The sequence below is a fragment of the Manis pentadactyla genome, chromosome 2 (genome assembly GCF_030020395.1).
Source record: "Manis pentadactyla isolate mManPen7 chromosome 2, mManPen7.hap1, whole genome shotgun sequence".
Classification (NCBI taxonomy): Eukaryota; Metazoa; Chordata; class Mammalia; order Pholidota; family Manidae; genus Manis; species Manis pentadactyla.
Window position 1 is genome coordinate 209,716,919 of NC_080020.1, and position 19,469 is coordinate 209,736,387.

General features: G+C 41.9%; 1 protein-coding gene across 7 annotated transcripts in view; it reads right to left on the reverse strand.

Annotated features, from left to right (window-relative positions):
- The window catches only part of LTBP1 (latent transforming growth factor beta binding protein 1), a 367,875-nt gene that overhangs the window by 150,072 nt on the left and 198,334 nt on the right, over positions 1-19,469 (reverse strand). For all 7 annotated transcript variants that reach the window (XM_057497285.1, XM_036931602.2, XM_036931601.2 and 4 more), the window contains 2 exons: positions 5,318-5,420; positions 1,162-1,233 (listed from right to left, as the gene is read on the reverse strand). In XM_057497285.1, coding sequence (XP_057353268.1) covers positions 1,162-1,233; positions 5,318-5,420 — 175 coding nt within the window. The remainder of the gene's footprint in view (positions 1-1,161; positions 1,234-5,317; positions 5,421-19,469) is intronic.

Below are 19,469 nucleotides of genomic sequence, written 5' to 3' on the forward strand. Positions count from 1 at the left end.
AGGAGAACCTGTTTGATAGACATGGCATACCTCTGGGCATTTCAAAAGAAAACATTTTAAGTCCACAAAAGCTCTAGAAATCATAGAAGTTACACAGATATGGGTTGGAACAACTGAGTTGAGAAAACTCTCAGGTAATTAAGATATTCCTTGGACATGAACCATGTTCATAGGGATTAATCTATATTTTGTAACATGACCTTCATCTACTCTATGCTATAAACACATACTGGTCAAGGACACAGAGCCCCAGGCCACAAGTCAGAAGATATGTATTGTGTTCTTGACATTGATTTTGGCTCAGTATGAGTCCTGGAGACTCTATTTATTTCAATGTACATGTATTTTCAAATTACCAATAACACCTTCCTCCTAGACAAGTAAATGGAAATTAGGGGCGTTAAGTGGGCATCCCACAAAGAAACTGAAACAGAGATTTGATATCATACGTGGGTAATTAACTATGCACTGGGAAGTCTGAGTTACCACCTCAGCTCTATTTAGTCACAGGCAAGTCACTTAACCAGTCCAGGGCTGAATGTCCTCATTCATTAAGCATAGACACTGTGCTGAAATGATCTCTCCTCACTCATGACGTGTAGACTTGGCGCTAAGGTGACCTTCGAGGTTCCCAACTGCTCAAAGCACTCTGCTATACGATTCAGAACAGGTTGAGCAAAAGCCCTCAGGACATTTCGCATTTAGCCACATTGCCTAGGAAGCGTGTGTTCACTCTTGATATTTAATACATGAATACTTCCAGGTGGCCAGCAATATTCTGGTGAAAGAAGGAAGGGAACTCTCCTGCTCAGCCACATGTCAGTAAAGAAACAGTATCGCTAGGAACACGTGTGGGCTCATGTGGTAAGTGGTGACCAGCACGGAGACTGCGGTGTGCTCCCATCTCCATAACGGAATCCAATCTCCTGAAGGTTTCATCACAAATTAATAGAAGGGAAAAAAGTTTAAAAGGTAGTGAAGCCATTCTAGCAGCCATATACTAAATCTCTCTATTCCCTTACAGCTAAATGGACTGAGCAGAAGGTGGTTCACCCTGTGACCTTCACATGCTAGGCTAACGAGCACATTGTGGTAACACAACTCAGGTTTCTAAAAAGCCAAAACAGCTGAGTCCATAACAATAAGTTCAGTTAACCTTACCTTGACAATAAGTGTTGTTAACCCGCTTATAACCTTGCAGACATTCCATCATTTGATTATACCCATGATAAGCTGTAAGGAAGAAATAAGTCTTTGTTAAATGCTTAGTTTATTCTTTCAACCCCAAACTACTATATGCTACTATATGTGATAACCAAAGGACATTAAGGCATCTATGGTCTATCTTAGTCATGCTTAAGGTACTAAATTCAATGTATATCAACTTCCTTCACATTATCCTGTGTTTTCAGTGTATGTCTTATTGTGCAATACAGTCCCAATTCGCTGTTAGTAATCTTGATTATGTTAATTAAAAGAATCACACCACTGTTTTATATCTTCTTCCAATTAGTGTTTCATTATTTATGTTACCAAGGCTCTACTCCTTCCCAGTGATTTGCTACAGGCATTTGAATATTCTTACCATAGGCAGTGTGACAATACCTGCCAGTCTGCCTGGGATGGTCCTGGGTTGTGCCCATGGTCCCAGCAAAGTTCACTAATAGCACTCCATTTCACTCTCAAAAGTGGCCCAAGTTAGACAACAAATTATATGTTCACCTTAATTACAGGCTCAGGTATTCTAGTTATAAGCTGATTTCTTACTACTATGAACCAGGGAAGAATTGGAGGTGATGAGAAGAGGCTAGGAGCTTCTGGGCTGCTGTGATCAGTCATACAGTTCATTACTCAGAAAACTCACCAGCAACACAAATGTTGCAGTCACCTTTATCAATAAAACCCTATTCACTAAATCTTTGACACTGTAAAGTGAGGCCCAAGAGACTTCTTGGCATAGAGACACAGCTTAAATTCAGGGGCCAAGCAGACCTAGGTTCAAATCCAGCCCTGCCTACCAACAGTTCTGCAACCCTGGGAGACTTGTCCTCTAGGTTGTAAGTGGCAATTCAGTACAATGGGAGTATTCACGTCTACTGAGCACGTCAGGGTTGTTATGGAGTTTAGAGATAATTTATGCAAAATGCCTACCAGAGTGGCTGACAATAGCAAGCAACCACTGATGAGTATGTCATTGTCATTTTCTGCAAACAAGGTATTCTTATAGCAAATGGGCTATCATCAAAACAGATGGATGGTTCGACCACTAAAAAGACCTGAACAAGGAGTAAGAAAGGACAGTAGAAAGTAAAGGAAATTTTCTCTTGGAAAATAAAATTATTTTGCCCCTAACACATATTCTTTCTTCTTACCACTAACAGAACAGGGTGAATTTTTACTAGTAAGGTGCCTCTCCTCCTTCACTTCCTTTCTTTGCCTATTTCCCCTCTCTTCACATCTTTTTGAATGCCTGATAATGGGTCAAGTGCATAAGTCAGAATAGTTGAGCTAAAGAAGGGAGAGGTTGGCATGTGGGGAATCACCCCACTCCGCTCCTTGGAGGCACGTCTAGGCATGTTCCATACAGAGAAGACACTCTGAAAGAGACTGCCCACAGAGATGGTGGGATCCCTCTCTGCGAATTGTCCCAAGGCAAAAGAGGGAAAATACTTTGTTTAAAACGTTTCAAGTCATTAACAGCCATTCAAGGCAGAGAGCCTGACCAGATTATATTTTAAAGTCTTTCTTGGCTTAAGAGGCAATGCTAATTTTCTTCTAAAAACTTTTCAAGGACGAGTGATTCGTTCATGCTAAATCTATTTTTAATAGATTACAGACTATTTAATGAAGTCATTTTCAGATTTGAAATTGGGTTTGCACAGTAAAACATTGATCAACAATGAAAGGTCTTTCTGTATGTAGCTAAACAAAAACTTCAAACATTAAATAAAAGCCATTTGAAAATTGCATTTTGAACGACTTTGAGTGAAAAAACGCAGGGAACACAAGACCATAGCCTTTAAAGCCAGGGAAAGTCTGCTCTCTTCCAGAACGAATAAGGCTTTTAAAGAGTAGTAGCAACCAAGGAAAGGAAAGTTTTTAAATGACACAGGAGGAATGTGACCCTGAGTGTTTCTTGGGAGTGAGTCACAGAGGACAGCACAAATAAGAGTAAATGTCAAGATGTTAACAGTTTACTTCCTTCATAACCCACATGGCCCTTCCCGAAGTGGACTCAATCTCCTCAGTTTTCTACATTAAAGAAGCCAACATATGAATTTATTTTCATCAGCGTCTACTTAAAAGTGATAACTTTCTACTTTCACATTCTACTCAGATCATTATCAATGTCAAAACAGAGAGCTAAGAAAACTACATAAAGCAGTGCATTTGTCCTCAGACAGTGCGATTCTAGATAAAAATGACAAATGGTCAAGAATAGAAGCCAGGGATTTAAAAACAAAACAAACAAGACACTATCATTTCCTTTACCCCTGACGCCCATCCCTGTCTTCAACTTTGGAATTTGGAAAAAAAGGAAAGCGAAGCAGCTAAGCAAAAGATACACACAGAAGGGGAGATATGAAAGAGAAAAGGGGTACGATGGGTAAACTGTTAGAGAACATAAACTTAGCCCCAAAGTGAAGTTGTAAGGTCTGGACTTCTCTTTCTTCAGTCCTTAGACCTAGTGGTAGGGAGCATGTCACCTTCTGCAATATTCCTACAAACTTAGACAGTAAATGAAGGAGAAGCAGTTTAAAAAAAAAGAAATGAAAAAAGCAATGCTTTTTTAACATTTTACATACAGACTCTTGTTTCATGATCCGTAAGATTCAACAGCCAATGACTGAGCAGGACGCCAAACTCAGGTCTCCCTAACTCCAAAGTCCATGCTCGTGAGATCACACCAGCTGTCTCCTAGGTATCCCCTGGGTTAGGTAGCCACAATAATTTTAGGCAAATGGACTTGCGGTGAGGAGGGACTCTCACACTGGACCCCTTTGCTGGGGGTCCACACTAGTGATCAGATCAGATCAGCACAGGAAGTCCACTGGGGATAGTCTCTCAGTATTACTATTGAATGTCCTCATTCATGTGGCTTTTTTTTCCTAAATGAAAAACTTCATTAATTACCACAAACTACAGTGGAAGTTTCTACAAATGGGTCCTGTAAAAGAAGAGAGAAGCACTGTCAACAAAATAAGTGAAATTTTAGGCATCAAAAGACTTAGAGAACATGTAAGTTTGAGAGACAAGGAAGTTCGAATGAGAAACAAATTATTTAAAACAAATGATTGTGATGATAAAATAAGCGTATATAAGACAGGCACATGGAGGAGTGATTGAAAGATGGCAGATCGCAGTTAAACAGAGAGGGTCACAAGGCAGTGGAGGCAGTCAATCAATCAACAGATGTTTAGGAAGGATAAATAAAAGTCATCCAGTGGAAGCAAATGAGAAATTCCTTGCAGCAGAAAGTATAAAAAACCACCATAACACTCTTCAGTCATACAAGGCAAAGGAAAAAACATGACTTATTTTCTTGGCAAAAATATGATGAATAAACATTAAAAATTCAACTTAAAACAAATTCCTTCTGCCTTTCTACAAAATATTTATTAGAAATTGATTACCCAGAGTCAGTGCTACGTTCAAAAATGAAAGTCACAGAAAGATATAAACTGGATTTATTCAGTCAACAGGTTCTGAAACACAAGTTTTATAGTCTCATCAAAGCAAGTGGGCGTCAAAACAGATTCATGTCACTGAGGAACTGTGACAATACACAGCAATGACTAAGAAGCAAAAGGGAAAGTACCATGGCCAATGATCATAAATTTCTCTTTGACCTATCGGCAGCCAATCATTTCCCTCTTAGCTTTTTTTAGTGACATTTGAAAACGGGATACAACAAAAACTACAACCGAAGTCATGGCTATCAGTAAAAATTCCATTTAAGGAATTTAATCAAAGAAATGACAATTGCACTGACTTCTTACAGGTTCTGAAACATTTAAGTATCTTTTATAAAGATATCTTATTTTCTTTTCATCTGAGGTAAAATAAACTCTAAACAGACTGTTTTTAAAGTAAGTGATCCAACTGGAGAAGACAACTGGTATCTGCTGATTAAAAAACAGAATCAGTAGGAAAGCTTCCTCAGTCTTGTAAGGTTTCTGGAAATGCAAAGTAGAGCAGTATGTTCTAGAATTCAGAGCTCTTTGAAAGTCTAACGTTGTCTCACCGTTAAAACAGTGATCATGAGGAAACAGATACACTACATTAGCCAGCACAGGAAGGATCAAATGGCACTTACACGGCTTCTTGGGGCATTTCTGGCATTTGTTGAAACCCCAGGAGGTACCCACGGTTCCACAGCAGTCCTCCTGCTTTGAAAGGCCAGGGAGCGCTTTGCCACACTGCAATGATGAGACGTGAGATCCGAGGTTAATAGAGTGCATGATGCCTGGTGCTCAAGCACTGCTGAGCTTCACAGACACATTACAAGAGTTCCCTTGCTATCCACACAATTAGAGAAGGGAAAAAAACTCAAACTTACAAAAAAAACACACCAGAACAGAATCAATGACACTAAAATGAACACGCGTATTTCCAAGGGTTTCTTGGTATTTTTAGAATCTAATGAAAAATCTGTCATCATTCAGAGCACTTCATAAAATTTAAGTAGCCAATATCTTGCTTTTTTCCTTAATTAGAAACTCAAAATTTCAAAGATCAGTATAACCTTTTTCAATTTGAGTTTTTATTGTCTGCTGAAATCGCTGCTGTGGCTCATCAGGACCCAGAGCTCTAAGAGCATGGTGTGTGTGTAAACACTGAGAACGTGGCCCAGGGTCCATCTACAAGAGGCTTTTGGGGTTCTGGTAACCAAAGGCCTAGGCGGGGACAGGACAGGAGAGGACAGTACAAGAAATGATTAAGGGCTGTGCCAGACTAGCTCTGGCAGAGATGAAGATTCCAGGCAGCCAAGTGGTCTGCCTCAGGGAGGTCAGCTAAGCTAGGAAGGTGCTCGCAGGCTTAAGCAAGGGCAGCAGGCGGAAGAGCGAGGCTTAGAGGCTCCTGGGGCCACTCAAATGTAAAGACCCATCTCATCACCCGATGCAGGAAGCACAGGAGGTCAGAAGAGCCTGAGAAATAGGGACCTGAAGGTAGACTGATTCAAGGGTCCTGGCAGGGTTTAGGAAAACAGATCCTATTCTGTGAACTAATCCCTAGGCCAGCAATATGAGGAGGGCCACTGTCAGTGTTCTGTACGCTATGCCCAGACCCCACATCTAAGGGGTCACTCTCCTTCCTCTGCCTCAACCCTTACAAACTCCTCCAGTTTCCATAATCATCTTTCCAAAGAGGAATCTATCTGATCACACTACTCTACTGATGAAGAACCTTCAGTGACTCCCACTGTCTGGAGACTGCAAACTGCCCAGCACGATACACAAGGCCCTTCCTATCCCTTTCACAGGCTTTCTGACTTTCTCTGTCCCCCTCCGCCTCTCTACTGGTAGCCTCCAGGCACACTGCAGCAATTTCTTTTTCTGAGCAAACATGTCTTTTTCCAAAAGCTACTTCCTCTCCCTGGAACACGAGCCCTTTTCCCTTTGCTTGGAGAAACCCCTTATCCCGTGAGCCTCAGCTCCAAAGGCCGGTCACCACGAGGCCTCTACCAGCATCAGTTTCAGGGAGTTCCTCCTCTTCACTCCACAACCCTTTCTACACAGTTCCGCTGCCTCTGCTATGCCTTTTAATTAAATGCATATATATCTTACTTATCATTATATTCCAATATGCAGTGCAAATGCTCAATAAATTGAAGGAAGGAACCATCGGTCTAAGAAACTAAGAAACCACCTATCTGTGGTTCATCCAGGCATGTTGGGGCTCTGTGAACAGTGATTAGTAAGCGCGCCTAGGCTAGTGAGGAGAACACCGTGCCAGGAAGTCCGGGCAGGTGGTGACTCACGGAAGGACAGCAGGTAGTAGGCGCTGGCAGGCCTCCAGGGACAGTACTACTTTCTGGGTCCAGGCATGCGGCATTCGAGTAGAGGCTGTCAGGGACTGCACGTCAGAATTGTAACACAAAGCAGGGAAGGCCCAGCGTGGTTAATGACATGTTAGTTACATCATGGCTTTGAAGTCCTTAGGTTTTTATGGTTTTAAATGATTCCGACAGGATGTCATGAGCTCTCCCCAAACAGTATACATTAGGGAGGGACAGAGAAGGGCAGGGAGAGAGAGAATGAACACATGAGCAAATGAGAACCTGAGAGAAAGGAAACCACACACAAGCAGGATTCAGGGAGCTCCCAGACTCCTTCAGGCTCATCACACAGGCTTACATCTGAAACATGATGAGGCGAGAGCGAACAATGTTCCAGACGTGAGATGGAAACAAAATGATCATGTTAGGAACATGGAGGTCTCCCCCACTGCGGTCTGCTGCCAGAGTATGCTAAATGTTTATTTCTAGCTTTATCGATGGGGTTTATATAAGACACCGGAGCACATCGTATGTAGATCATTCTTGTACCAGACTCCTTCGGGTCTGCTCTTAATCAAACAAAACTCTCAACCCTTGCTGATTTTATATGCTCAAAATTTTAGTAGCAGTTAAACCCCAATTTTCACCTCGGATTCCTAGAATGTTTTATTTGGTAGGGCAGAAGTAAATCACGTCTCCCTACCAGGCCTCAAAAAAGGTACAAGGTTTTCATTACAGGATTCAGGCTGCTTTATCCAATGGCTTTGTTTTTGCAGGTCTGCAGCCAAGGGCAGCGCAAGCCATCCAAATCGATTAAATAAATGATGGGGTAGGTGGTACCACAAAACTATGCTTTTCTCAAAACTGGGTCTGCACAGTATAAGAAGAGGCTGCCAAGGGATGGAGTGAGGCTTATAACAAGGCACAGAGTTTTATGTATGCCCGTTAGTCATTTAATGATGAAGAGGCTCCAGCCAGAAACTCCACCTGAGAGGTTTTCTGGGGCCACATGCAGGGCTCTCACACACAAAACCAGCCAACACCACTAGGTCTTAACCCAGGTGCGGGAAACACCTGGAGAAGAAGGCAGAAGAGGATCTTCTGTCCTCCACACCAAAGGCCACAGTGGAGAGAACCGCACAGAATAGGATGAGGTCGGCATCAGAATGTCCTCCTCTCAGATGGGTGGATTCTGCTTCTCCATGAGACGAATCACGTGAACACAGACTCTGCCTCACTACATTTTGATGCCCAGATTGGGGAGGGTTTTTGTAACTTAAAAACGTAAATGGAATTTCATCTATGTGACTCATTCACCACATTTTCAGAGAAAGCCTGTCTCTCATCTCAAGGTGGGTCTTACGCATAAGCAGTCCAGGAGAGATGTGCTAAATTTACAACCCGGTATTGAGCCATTTCAAGTCAGAAAGTAAAATCTAGCCTGTCAAGCGAGCAATGTGCTATAGCTCCACAGAAAGCTCCTTCAACCCTGGGCTGCAGACTGGGGAAACTATATAAGCCCACCTGCTAGGGTTCCCCAAATGCATGACCTACCTAGGGCAATGCAAACAGAGCAATGAAGGTTGTAGCAACCAGGTCCTGTCAGTATCAACTGAAGAAAGTAAAGATAATAAGACTGCGACACCATGATGGCAGAGTTCAGGTATGTTAAACTTATCACATGATAGGCAGGAATAAAGCCTGCAAATCACAGGAAGAGAGGATTTAACTCATTAAGTCAGAGACTTTTCAACAGTTAATGCTCCTCAATTATGGGAGATGCTGATGTCTTCACTGGGAGAAGCTGGGGGACCATCTCTCAGGAATCCCCAGGATATGAAGCAGATGACTTCTACGGTTTCTGCCAGGTCCAGGGTTTCATGTTCAATATATGCTGATACAACAGGTTACACTACTTGATTTAGGAAATGCAAATTACTGCACAATAAAGCCAATCTCAAATACTCTTTCTCATGTCTCATGTCTGTGTCAGGACCATGTCTGAGCAGATACACTCCTACCCATCTCTTTTTGTCTCTACCCCCTTCCTTGTATCAGCATCTTCAGAAATGCTCACCCCAGTCCGAACCTCCTCTTACAGGACTTATGCAAACTAGACAGAAAAGAGAAAAACAGAGCTACTTCCAGCCCCAAGTCACCTGTACACTGACCATAGTTCTTAGAAGGTTGGGTAGTACGTGAAAAGAACTCATCAACCCTTCTTATCCTCATATCTGCATTGGCGCGATACCTCAGAAAGTAAGGTTATTCAAGAATCATTACAATTACTCCACGAATATCCACGTTAAAACTTGTACAACACAAAAATATTACAAGCGGTGGTATGAAAACATCTAAATTTTAAAGTAATTGTTAAGAATTAACAGATTACAAGATAGTGTAATTTTCTAAATCTTTACCTGGTTGAAAGCACATATCTTCAGACTTCAAACCTCAATTTTGAGGTAAAACTATGGCACTGTCCTGGAACTCAAATTTAAGCTGTAACTATGGCTGCTTTTAGATCTGCTTATAAATATATGAGCAGGAATAACAGTTCAAAACTTACCACTAAGCTACCACGGCTTATCATTTCTGTCACCTAAAAACTCATCATTAGAGTTACTTCAGAGAAGAACAATAACTTGAAAGGCTGTGATAACACTGGAACATGGTTTTGAAAGATTTAATTTTCATAACTTGAAATTGCTATTATCTACAACATCCTCATTTCAAGAGGGTTTGCTCACCCTAGGCCAGGTTCTAGGAAAGGGAGATTGAGTGGTGGTGAAAAGAAAAGCACGTTGGACTGGAATCAATAAATCTGGCTCTAAAGCCTTCCTCTCTCTTATGAGCAGTGAGGTGTTCCACAGGTCATCCAGCCTTTCTGGGCTAGCAATGGGACGATAAACCCAACTTCAAAGGGTTGTGGTGAGATCAAATGATGCATGTCCAAACAGGGCTGATTTTACCCCTGTATGGGGATTAGGAAAAGGTGAAATGTGCTCCCTACCAGGACACAGCATTCAGGAAGCAGAGCACTGGCTGGAGCCCCTTCTGTCCCCCTCACCTTGTATCCTGTGAGAATAAAAAAAAAGTGTGGAAGGGCTGGCCATCTGGTGGGCCCCTAGGATACATTTATTAAAAGAGCTCAGATACTTTCCTAGTAAAAGGGCTACTTGCATGAAGATCACCACCATCTCAAGGACCTACTATTTAATCTTCCTACTGAAGATATTTAAAAATGACAACATTGAAATACTTTTGAGAATTATCCTTACCATGTGTATATACCTTATTTTGTTATTAGGAACCATTATCCAATGAAGTATAACATACTTTGAATCTAAATAAAGAACATTTTCTCAAAGAGAATAAGGCACTGGAACCCAAGGAAAAAATCAAACTTAAAATGTTAAAGTCGTACAGATTTTTTAAATGCTCCTAGACCTTGCACTGAAGTAAATAAAGTGTGAAAGGAGAGAAAGGCTCTTGCAAGATTATGCAGGACTGCGTTTAGGCAAGAGCTGAAACAAGGCCATGATCAACCGCTGGACTTGGGAGAGAGATTCCAGAGGGATGGAGTGGCTCTAAGCCCAAGACCGACCACCAACTGGGAGGAGCTGCAGGGGCAGGTGGGTGGGAGGGAAGGACAGAGGAAGGCAGGCCAAATACTGAGAACAGAGCAGGTGGGTGGGGGAAGTCAGAGAATGAGGTAGAGCTAGGCCATGGAGAATTTTCCAAAGGTGAGATGCAATTTTTAGTTGAGTATCAAAATTCATCGACAGACAGGAAGAGAAAGCTTCACAGTTCCTTTTCCCAAATGCAAAAACAGGTTGGGCTTATTCACTATGTAAGAATTTGTTCACCATGTAAGAACTTGTTCATTATGCTTCAAAAAATTGGAGACTGACGAGAATTAGGCTTGGGGTGGATTAATGATTGTGCATTGAGTCCCCTATACAGAATTTTATTGTTGTTAACAACCATTTGATCAATAAATATGAGAGAGGCCCTCTCGAAAAAAAAAAAAAACAGGTTGGGCTGCTTCCAAAGGAATATTTGACCTCTTTGAAGTGACAGTAAACACAAATATTGATAAAGAGAAGAAGAAAGAAAGGATGAAGTAAATGAAAGTATAGTTTTCTACATCTGTACCTCCCCTCCAAAGTGAAAAAGAATTATTGGAATAGACTATATCATTCATGGGGGAAAAAAAGGAAGAAATTATATTTAAGGTCAATATGATCAGTAATCATCAGAGGACCGAAAAAAAGAAACTGGCTAATTATTCAATGCCCATTACTATACAACTCCTCAAACAAAGAGCAGAAGGGAGCTTTAAAGTTCAGCACAAATGAGCTTTTCCCCCACAACTGCTGTCCCCAAGAAGACACATTCTAACACAAAGCAAATGCCCAGCCATCTTCACGCTCAGCAGTCAGAGCTTTATGAATGTGGGACCGACTTTCCACACAACCATACTCCCTGTGGGCCCAGTGAAACCAAGAGTAAAGATGGCCCATACTGAGTAAATGGCAAGCTTTTGAAATGGGACCAACATGGGTCCAAATCCCTACTTTGTCAATGACCACCTGCAGGCCCATGGGAAACACCTAACTTCAATTTCTTTCTCTATAAAATGGAATGAAAATGCCTATTTTCATGGAGCTCTCACGAGGACTGAGACAATATATGAGACAGCCACATGGCCAGAACGCACCAGGCTCACAATCAGTATTAGAACCTCTCCTCCAGACCCCTCATTTTAAAATCAGGGCTTATTTAACAAAGGACCAAGTAATCTAAGTTACTCAGTATATACAGTGTTCCATATTCAGCTTACAGAGAGAGATGTGTAAAACTAAGTTAGATATAGACATGTGAACAGAAAGAAGGCTTTTGTAAGACTTTGCTAAAATGTTCAGGTTTTCACAAAAGGGCTATGACGTTAGTAAATAAATGCTTCAGAGGATTTGTAATTAAGTGGGTTTCATTATAATTCTAGTCAAGAAACACAACACAGTGTCACTGAATTACAGTAATTCAACCAGTGCGTATTAACATTCAAGCAGCAGATTTTGCTTTGGGGACATTAAGGCCCTTCCAGTCACACACACCGTGTCTTGGTGCCAGAAGATCAAGACAATGAAGCCAAAATAGCAGAGCCCACTCTGCATCCCTCCCCACAAGCATCCATGGTCCAAACACAAAACACTGCAGAACAGGGAACTCCCCAAGACAGATCCCAGAGAACATATCTGTCATTTCATGCTCAACAACTTGTATATACTGAGTATATGCTGCTTTCCCCAAATTCATATGTTGAAGCCTCAACCCCTAAGGTAATGGTATAAGGAGGTGGAGCCTTTGGGAGGTCATGAGGGTAGTGACCTCATTGTGGGATTGGTGTCCTTATTTAGGTGAAGAAAACAAACCAGAGCTCTTTCTCTCTCTGCCATTGAGGGTACAGCAAGAAGGTAGGTGTCCGCAAACGAGGAAGAGAGCCCTACCAGGAACTGAATCTGTTGGTACCTTGGCCTTAGATGTCCAGTCTCCAGAACTGTGAGAAAATAAACTGTGGTCATTCAAGCCACCCAGTCTATGGTATTCTGTTATAGCAGCCTGAGCCAGTGTATACAGACAGCAAGGGTTTCTTGGGAATTCTCCACACAAAGAGATGGCATAAGAGCCTTGATGGAATAGTAGAAAGAACACTGGAGAAGGAACCAGAAAGCCTCAGTTGTAGTCCTCATCACCATGAACTCAATACATGATGTGAAGCAAATTAAATTACTTGTCTGGACTATAGCTTCATCATCAATAAAATTTTAAGGATAGGCTATTTGCTAATACTCATTGATATGACTAAATTCTATCATTTTAAGAAGCCCCCAGTGCAGGGCTGAGAGGAACCAAGGAGCAATAGTGGAATGGTTTCTTAGGTCAGGAAATCCTATGAAGTACAGTGTTCCTTAGACATTCCCCATCTGCCAGGTAGACATACTCGATTCCATGATGCCACGTGTTTCCTAGTCCTAATATCACACCCTAACCTGGGCCAACTTGATCAGTGATAACCAAAATAGATCTCCTCTTCTTGACCCTACTTCATGCCTACTCCTTTCCTACTAACCTACACAAAACAGACAGCTCTATCTTCCTGAAAATAGTCATGGTTCTTAAACAGCAACTTCCTTGATTAAAAGAAATAATTAGAATGAATTATATACTATCATCAATAGGCAAAATACCAGAAATTATTGAAGTTGGTAAATGGAGAGGCAGGTTTTGCATACCTTGAGCTGTGAAACATTTTCAAGTCACATTATGGTTGATCAACCCACACTACACAGGTGTCCTATGAATTATTCCACCTGTGTAGCTGCCATGCTCACCTCTACCTCAACCCAGAAGTTGAGGATTTGTAATTACATGGGATATATATTCCAATATGCAGGAACAAAACTTTGAGGCATTCTGGCAAACAGAAGCTACACCCTCAGTACTATGAATCTGGCTTAGGAATGCGAACCCCATTTTTGGAAATCTTGGACTTTTTTTCATAAGAATCATAATGAGGTGCCTTATGGGGAAAGTTCTCACTGTGTGTAACAAGTTGGACTAATCCAAACTTCTGTCCCAGCTTTTCTTTGTTCCTATCGAACTTTTCACTATGATACAAACACACCTCCAATCTGACAAAGAGACTTCTGCCCATCTCCCAAGCTCCAAGTGGCGTTTTCTAGCATCTGGGCCGACTACAGCTCCAAATTAAACTGGAAAACCTCAGCGAGCTCTTCAATGTCCATGCACTAGAACATTAAATATGTTTATCTCTATGTGCCAATAGAAAGAGGATCCAAATATCTGAACCCTATCACTAATGCGAACAGAGCAACATATTCGATCAAGTTGTTCAAAAGGCCTGTTGTCATAAAGGAGAGTATTGTATGATGGAGCACTGGCAGGCTAACAGGCATTGTCTCATAAGAAAAGGAAAATGCTTAAATACTTCCAGATTTTCTAAAAGAACTTATAAAAAATTTTCTTTGGCTTGAGCAGAACATTCTTCATAGCCAAGGTTTTTTTTCTTTTTTTACAAAGTCCACCAGCTTTCTTTTATTAGAGTAATTAAAACAATGTTAGGCATTTGGGGTATCTGATACAACCATAATCCTCTGATATTTCAGGCTATTGATTTTACAAAGTATCTACTGTGACTAGGGCATTAACTGCTGGAAATGTATCCATATTGATTTCTGACAGTGTATTTGTTTAAAGCCTGCTGAAGCCAAACCATGGGCTTCAAGGAATTCCAGACAACTACTTTGGTTCATGAAACGGTATTTTAAAAGTTACACCAAGGCAAAAACGGTTTTAAAGCAACATACAAGGGCAGAAATAATCTTAAGCATGAGACTCCCAATTCTACTTGCCATCTTTTCTAAAGAAAAGATTTAAGTTTGGGCTGCTCATTTTCTCCACCTCTACAATGATTTGAGTCGAATTTGCCAGCTTGTGATATGGGTGTCTTGCCATTCTTAAATTGAAAAAAGAGTAAGTATTGTCATGATTATATTCTGACATCATGATTCCCATCAGCCGTTCCTTGCTCCAAAACAACACAAGTCACATCACATATATTACTAGTAGATGGTAAGGTATGAAATTTAGTCTAAGTTCCATTACCAAGGATGCGTTTAAAAAGATGGACTTACATCGAAGAAAGAAGTAAAAATGGACATAGAGGTATTGTTATTCTTACTACAGCAACCAGATCACTCCCAAATGATCACCATAAAGACCTATTTATCACAATGCATATTTCTACAACTGCACTGAGAGAAATTTTCTATATTAAGCTTCACCACTTGTCAGTTTTCTTTTTGTCTATGTAGAGATACTGAAAGGAAGAAAAAACATTATGGGCCTCACAGCGCTATACATTTTAACAGATGCCTCATTTGACCATGGCTTCGGCTTTTCTGTGTCTCATTCAAGTACGCACACAGTGCTGAAAACTAAGAATTACCTATGGTTTGATTGCAAATAGTGTAGAAAAACTCAATGCCACAAACCATATTTATAGGTGTTTTTAATTCCCTGAAAGCACGTCTGTCTTGCCAACCACTCTGCCACTTGTGGTGGGAGCACTTACTGCCCATCAAAGAACCACCTGTTTCCCCATATAGCCCAGCTTCCTGGCTGTATTAGTCAGTGGGGACTGCCATAGCAAAACGCCACGGAGTGGGTACTGGACTAGTGTTCATTTTTTCACAGCTCTGGAGGCTGGAAGTCCAAGAGCAGGGTACCAGGATGGTTAATTCTGCTGAGGTCTCTTTGCCTGGCTTATAGGATGTCCCCACCTGAGATGTCCCCACATGGGGGAGAGAGTGAGCTCTTTGGTGTCACTTCTTTAGGGACATTAATGCTATCATATCAGGGCCCCACCTTGATGACCTCATTTAATCTGAATTACCTCCTATAAATACAGTCCCTCTGGAGGTTAAGTTTTCAGCATACAAAGTCTGGAAGGGCCACATTTCAGTCCACAGCACCAGCAGTTAAGCAGGGCCAGGGGAGAAAGGGCGGAGTGCCCCTTGCAGCACCTCTCTCCTGCTGTGGACACTGAGGCGGCCGCCCTTCCTGGATGGCACGGCACTAACATGGCAGAGCCACCGTCAGCCCAGTCTCCTGGGAGCCACGTGGCACAGAGCTCTCTGCTCACCCCGAGGCACGCAGCATGCGCGCACACCAGTTTTTGTTACACTGATTCATCACTATGGCACAACCTCACCCGACCTGACTGGTACTCATATATTTACCAACCACCCACTCGTCTATCTGAGCTCAATTCCCAAGTGGCCCTGCCCTCATAAAGAGCACAGGCTTTTAGGAAAGAGAAGAGAGGCACAAAATTAACACATTTTTAGATAATTAAATTCAAATGGCTTTATCAAATTCTAAGTTGGGGAAGGGCTCAGGGAGGAGCAAACAGGGTGGGCTGAAGAAGGCTCTGGGAGGCTTTGTGGGGGGCCGCCCCTGAGGGGGGTCTCTCAGGTCGGGCTGAATGGAGAGGTCATTCTGGATACTGACCATCTTCCATGGTCCGACCATTTTCCCTGTGAGCCTGTGCACACGTTACTGCCAGGGGCACCTACGACTGTGGAGAGGAAGAAAGACATCCAAAGTGTCACAGTCAGAGGACTGCGGGACTGGAACAGGCCGCAGTGGTCTTCTCAGCCAGCTGGGAATCTGAGAAATCAGGAAACTGAAGGCAAGAGATATGGTGAGTTCACCAAAATGGGAAAAGAGCTATGGGATTGGGAATATCAACAGAGCTAGTCCCACCTCTCAGAGGCTGAAGTTCCACTTAATAAATGGGAGATAACAACACCCACTTTTCCTTCTTTTGAAATTCAAGTAAGGCCATGAAAGTGAATGTTCTCTATCAGTGATCAATCTTATAATTGTCTTACAAAGATACATGCCTCAAAGCCACAAATGTTCAGACCATTTTCTTAACAGCTCTGTAAAGCGCATGCATTCTAAACCAGTCCTCTTCAGAGTGGCATCTTGAAAGCATTGTGGTTTGGGTTCAAAATATTTAGAACTCATCCCTTCTTGGATTTCAGAACGCCCTTCAGGGCTGAGGACATTATTTTAAATATATCCTCAATGGTGGCAAATCCCTGCTGGAGGCTGAATTGGCCAATGGCAGCTTTCAGACTCATTGAGAATATAGCAAACGAGTGAGCTACAGAAGATCAAAAAATACTAATTTTCTTGTGCAGCTTAAAATTGATTCTGAAACAATTCCTTCAAAATAAACATTTGAAATTGTCCAACAGCCATATCACTAGAGAAAGTGCGGTCTCATAAAGAGATCTCACTGAAACAGAATATTCCATATTTTGTATAAATTCTTTTACACACAAAAGAACACAAGAGAATAAAGACACCATCTATCATCATTTCCTGGGGAAGGCACAGGCTGGAGTAGGGGGATTATTTTGTAGTTTCTCAACATAGGGTAATGTTGCTTTATGTCTCTACAACTTTATGGGTCAGGTTCCAGATTGGGTTTTTTGCTCTTATTGATGTTTCTGTTTGTTTGTGTTTTAGTAAACCAGATGATTCCTGTTCATTTTAGAAAATCTCAGTTATAAGGGCTCATATGGATAAAGCCAAGAAACAACATCAGGCCCTAGAAATACCAGCTGTGATTCTTTGAACATGTTCATAACGTGTAGAGCTTACATCAAGCACCAATTCAAACTACAGCCTCTTAAAAATACTTCCAATGCACTCAGAACAGTCATCTTCCAATGCAATGACCAGAGTATCTTGCTTAACTTTGTCAGTATCAGAAGTGACATGACATGCTTCCACTCTGAACAGCTCTGTAATTATTTCAATGCCAGGTCCCCTGCAAAAGCAGGAGTCTAATTATTAGTAAGGTACATTATTTTTATGAGCCCTGGAGGTATAAAATATGGAATGTGATCTTCCACATCATGATAAAGGCATTTTCATTGCCAATAAGATGAAAAATATCTGAGAGAAGGGGGCCTGGGGAGGACCACAGAAGCATTAACTTATGTGTATTAAATAGCTCAGGTAAGTGAGCATGAAACAGATTCTTTGGTGCCCAGAAGACAATGGCCTGGGTAAAGATGGGTGGTAGGCAGTAGGAAGGACACTGTCAGCACCCATTCTCTGAAGTACTCTGCTTCAGTTCTAAGAATCTATATTTTGATTACCCTAATGTCTCAGTCCCATATTCCCAATCCAAGGAAAATGAGCAGTTTTCCCCACCCCTGGCAGAAGCCCAGGGACATGCAGACATGTTCTTCTACATGCTGCGCTTTCCCCTTTAGCTCTTACCCCTGACCGTGCTGGTGTAGAGGTGGGCCCTGCACCGAGGCAATCTGGCGCTGGAGCAAGACCAGAGCCCCCAACACCTACTGCTGATGTGTGTGACACCTTCAGTGATACCTCTGCTGTTGACACAGGTAAAGTTGGGCAGGGACAGCCACTTTAGAGCCACTGGAGACAACCAGTCTCACTAACACTCAATTAAATATTTCTTACATTATGCCAAAGGAGTATCTGAGTGGGCCACTGAAGAAAAACCCAGATGTCATAGGAAGTGCCTGGTGTTAATGACTCATTCCACCTGAAGGAGGCCAAACTTCAGTAAATGCAATCAGCACACCCCAATGGTGCTCCCGGCACATGGAGCAGGCCGATGTCTGGTAGCCCCGGCCCCACCTTCTCCAGCCACCATCCAGCAGCTCCCCTGCAAACAGATGAAGGCCCAGCTCACCAGGGAGGGTCCTGGCCATACAAGCATGTGGCCTGGGGAAATGGGTAATGGAGGAGGGCCACATATACACCCGTGCCCACTGCTGACCCAGCCTGGCTGCCTCAGTTTCCCTTCCCACATAAGGAATAATACCACAAAGCTTTGAGAGCATGTTTTATAGCGATTCTTTCTTTAGACTTCTCATCTATTTTTGTAGCTTACAGACTCCATTTAGGGGCATAACCAATGTGAAGAGTGCTACAATGAGTCTGGCATTATCCCTTCTAGAACTCAACCAGTATTTCTGCACAACTTGAGACCTCACTCCAATAACACTCATAGTATCAGCAGAGGAGATTTTTGTAGAAATTGAAGAACAGATTTCTAAGCAGGACTTCATGTCCCAGCTCCCTGAATTGGAGCTGAGGACATTTCCTGTCACTGAGAAGAGATTTCCAGTCTGCAGCCTGTTTCTATGTCTACATCTGTATCTATCCATCTCCATGTTTTCTGCCATGTGGAATTGACAGGCATGACATCTGTTTCCCTACTTTCTCATTGGCTTCTGTGTGGAAGAAACCAAGAAATATTTTTCTTCAAAGCCCTGGGACAGAGTACTGAGACTCTTTTTAAAAAGTACTTTCAGCCACGGAATTAGGATATCTTCCACTTTGATGAGCTCACATTTTCCTGTTAATTTATCCGATGCTTATTAAAAACAAAAATTAACAAAAGCTAAGTATGTATGTGTTTGGCCCTTCAGAATTGTGTGGGTGTGTGTTCTCATGCTAAGGTTTAGAGCCTGAGGATGTTACCAAATTTATCCACCAAAAGAAACCCATCTCCAATTAAATTATCTCTTTCTCCAGTGGCCCAATTTGTTTCCATTTTTCCTGCCCAAAGACAACTGTTGGTACAACTTCTGGAACCTCTAGGAGGAACCCACACAGTCCTTGTGTCACTTTAACTCAATTCTACCCCAGGTCTTATTATTTAGAAGACTAATAATTAAAGAAAAGAAAGGCTTTACCAGTGGTTTCAGGATTTCACATCAAAAACTGGTTTTTTCTAGAGAATACATTTTAGAGAATTTAGAGTTTGTTTCTTTTGGGTTTTTCTTTTTTCTTTTTTTTTTTTTTTACTGTTAAGGGGATTTTA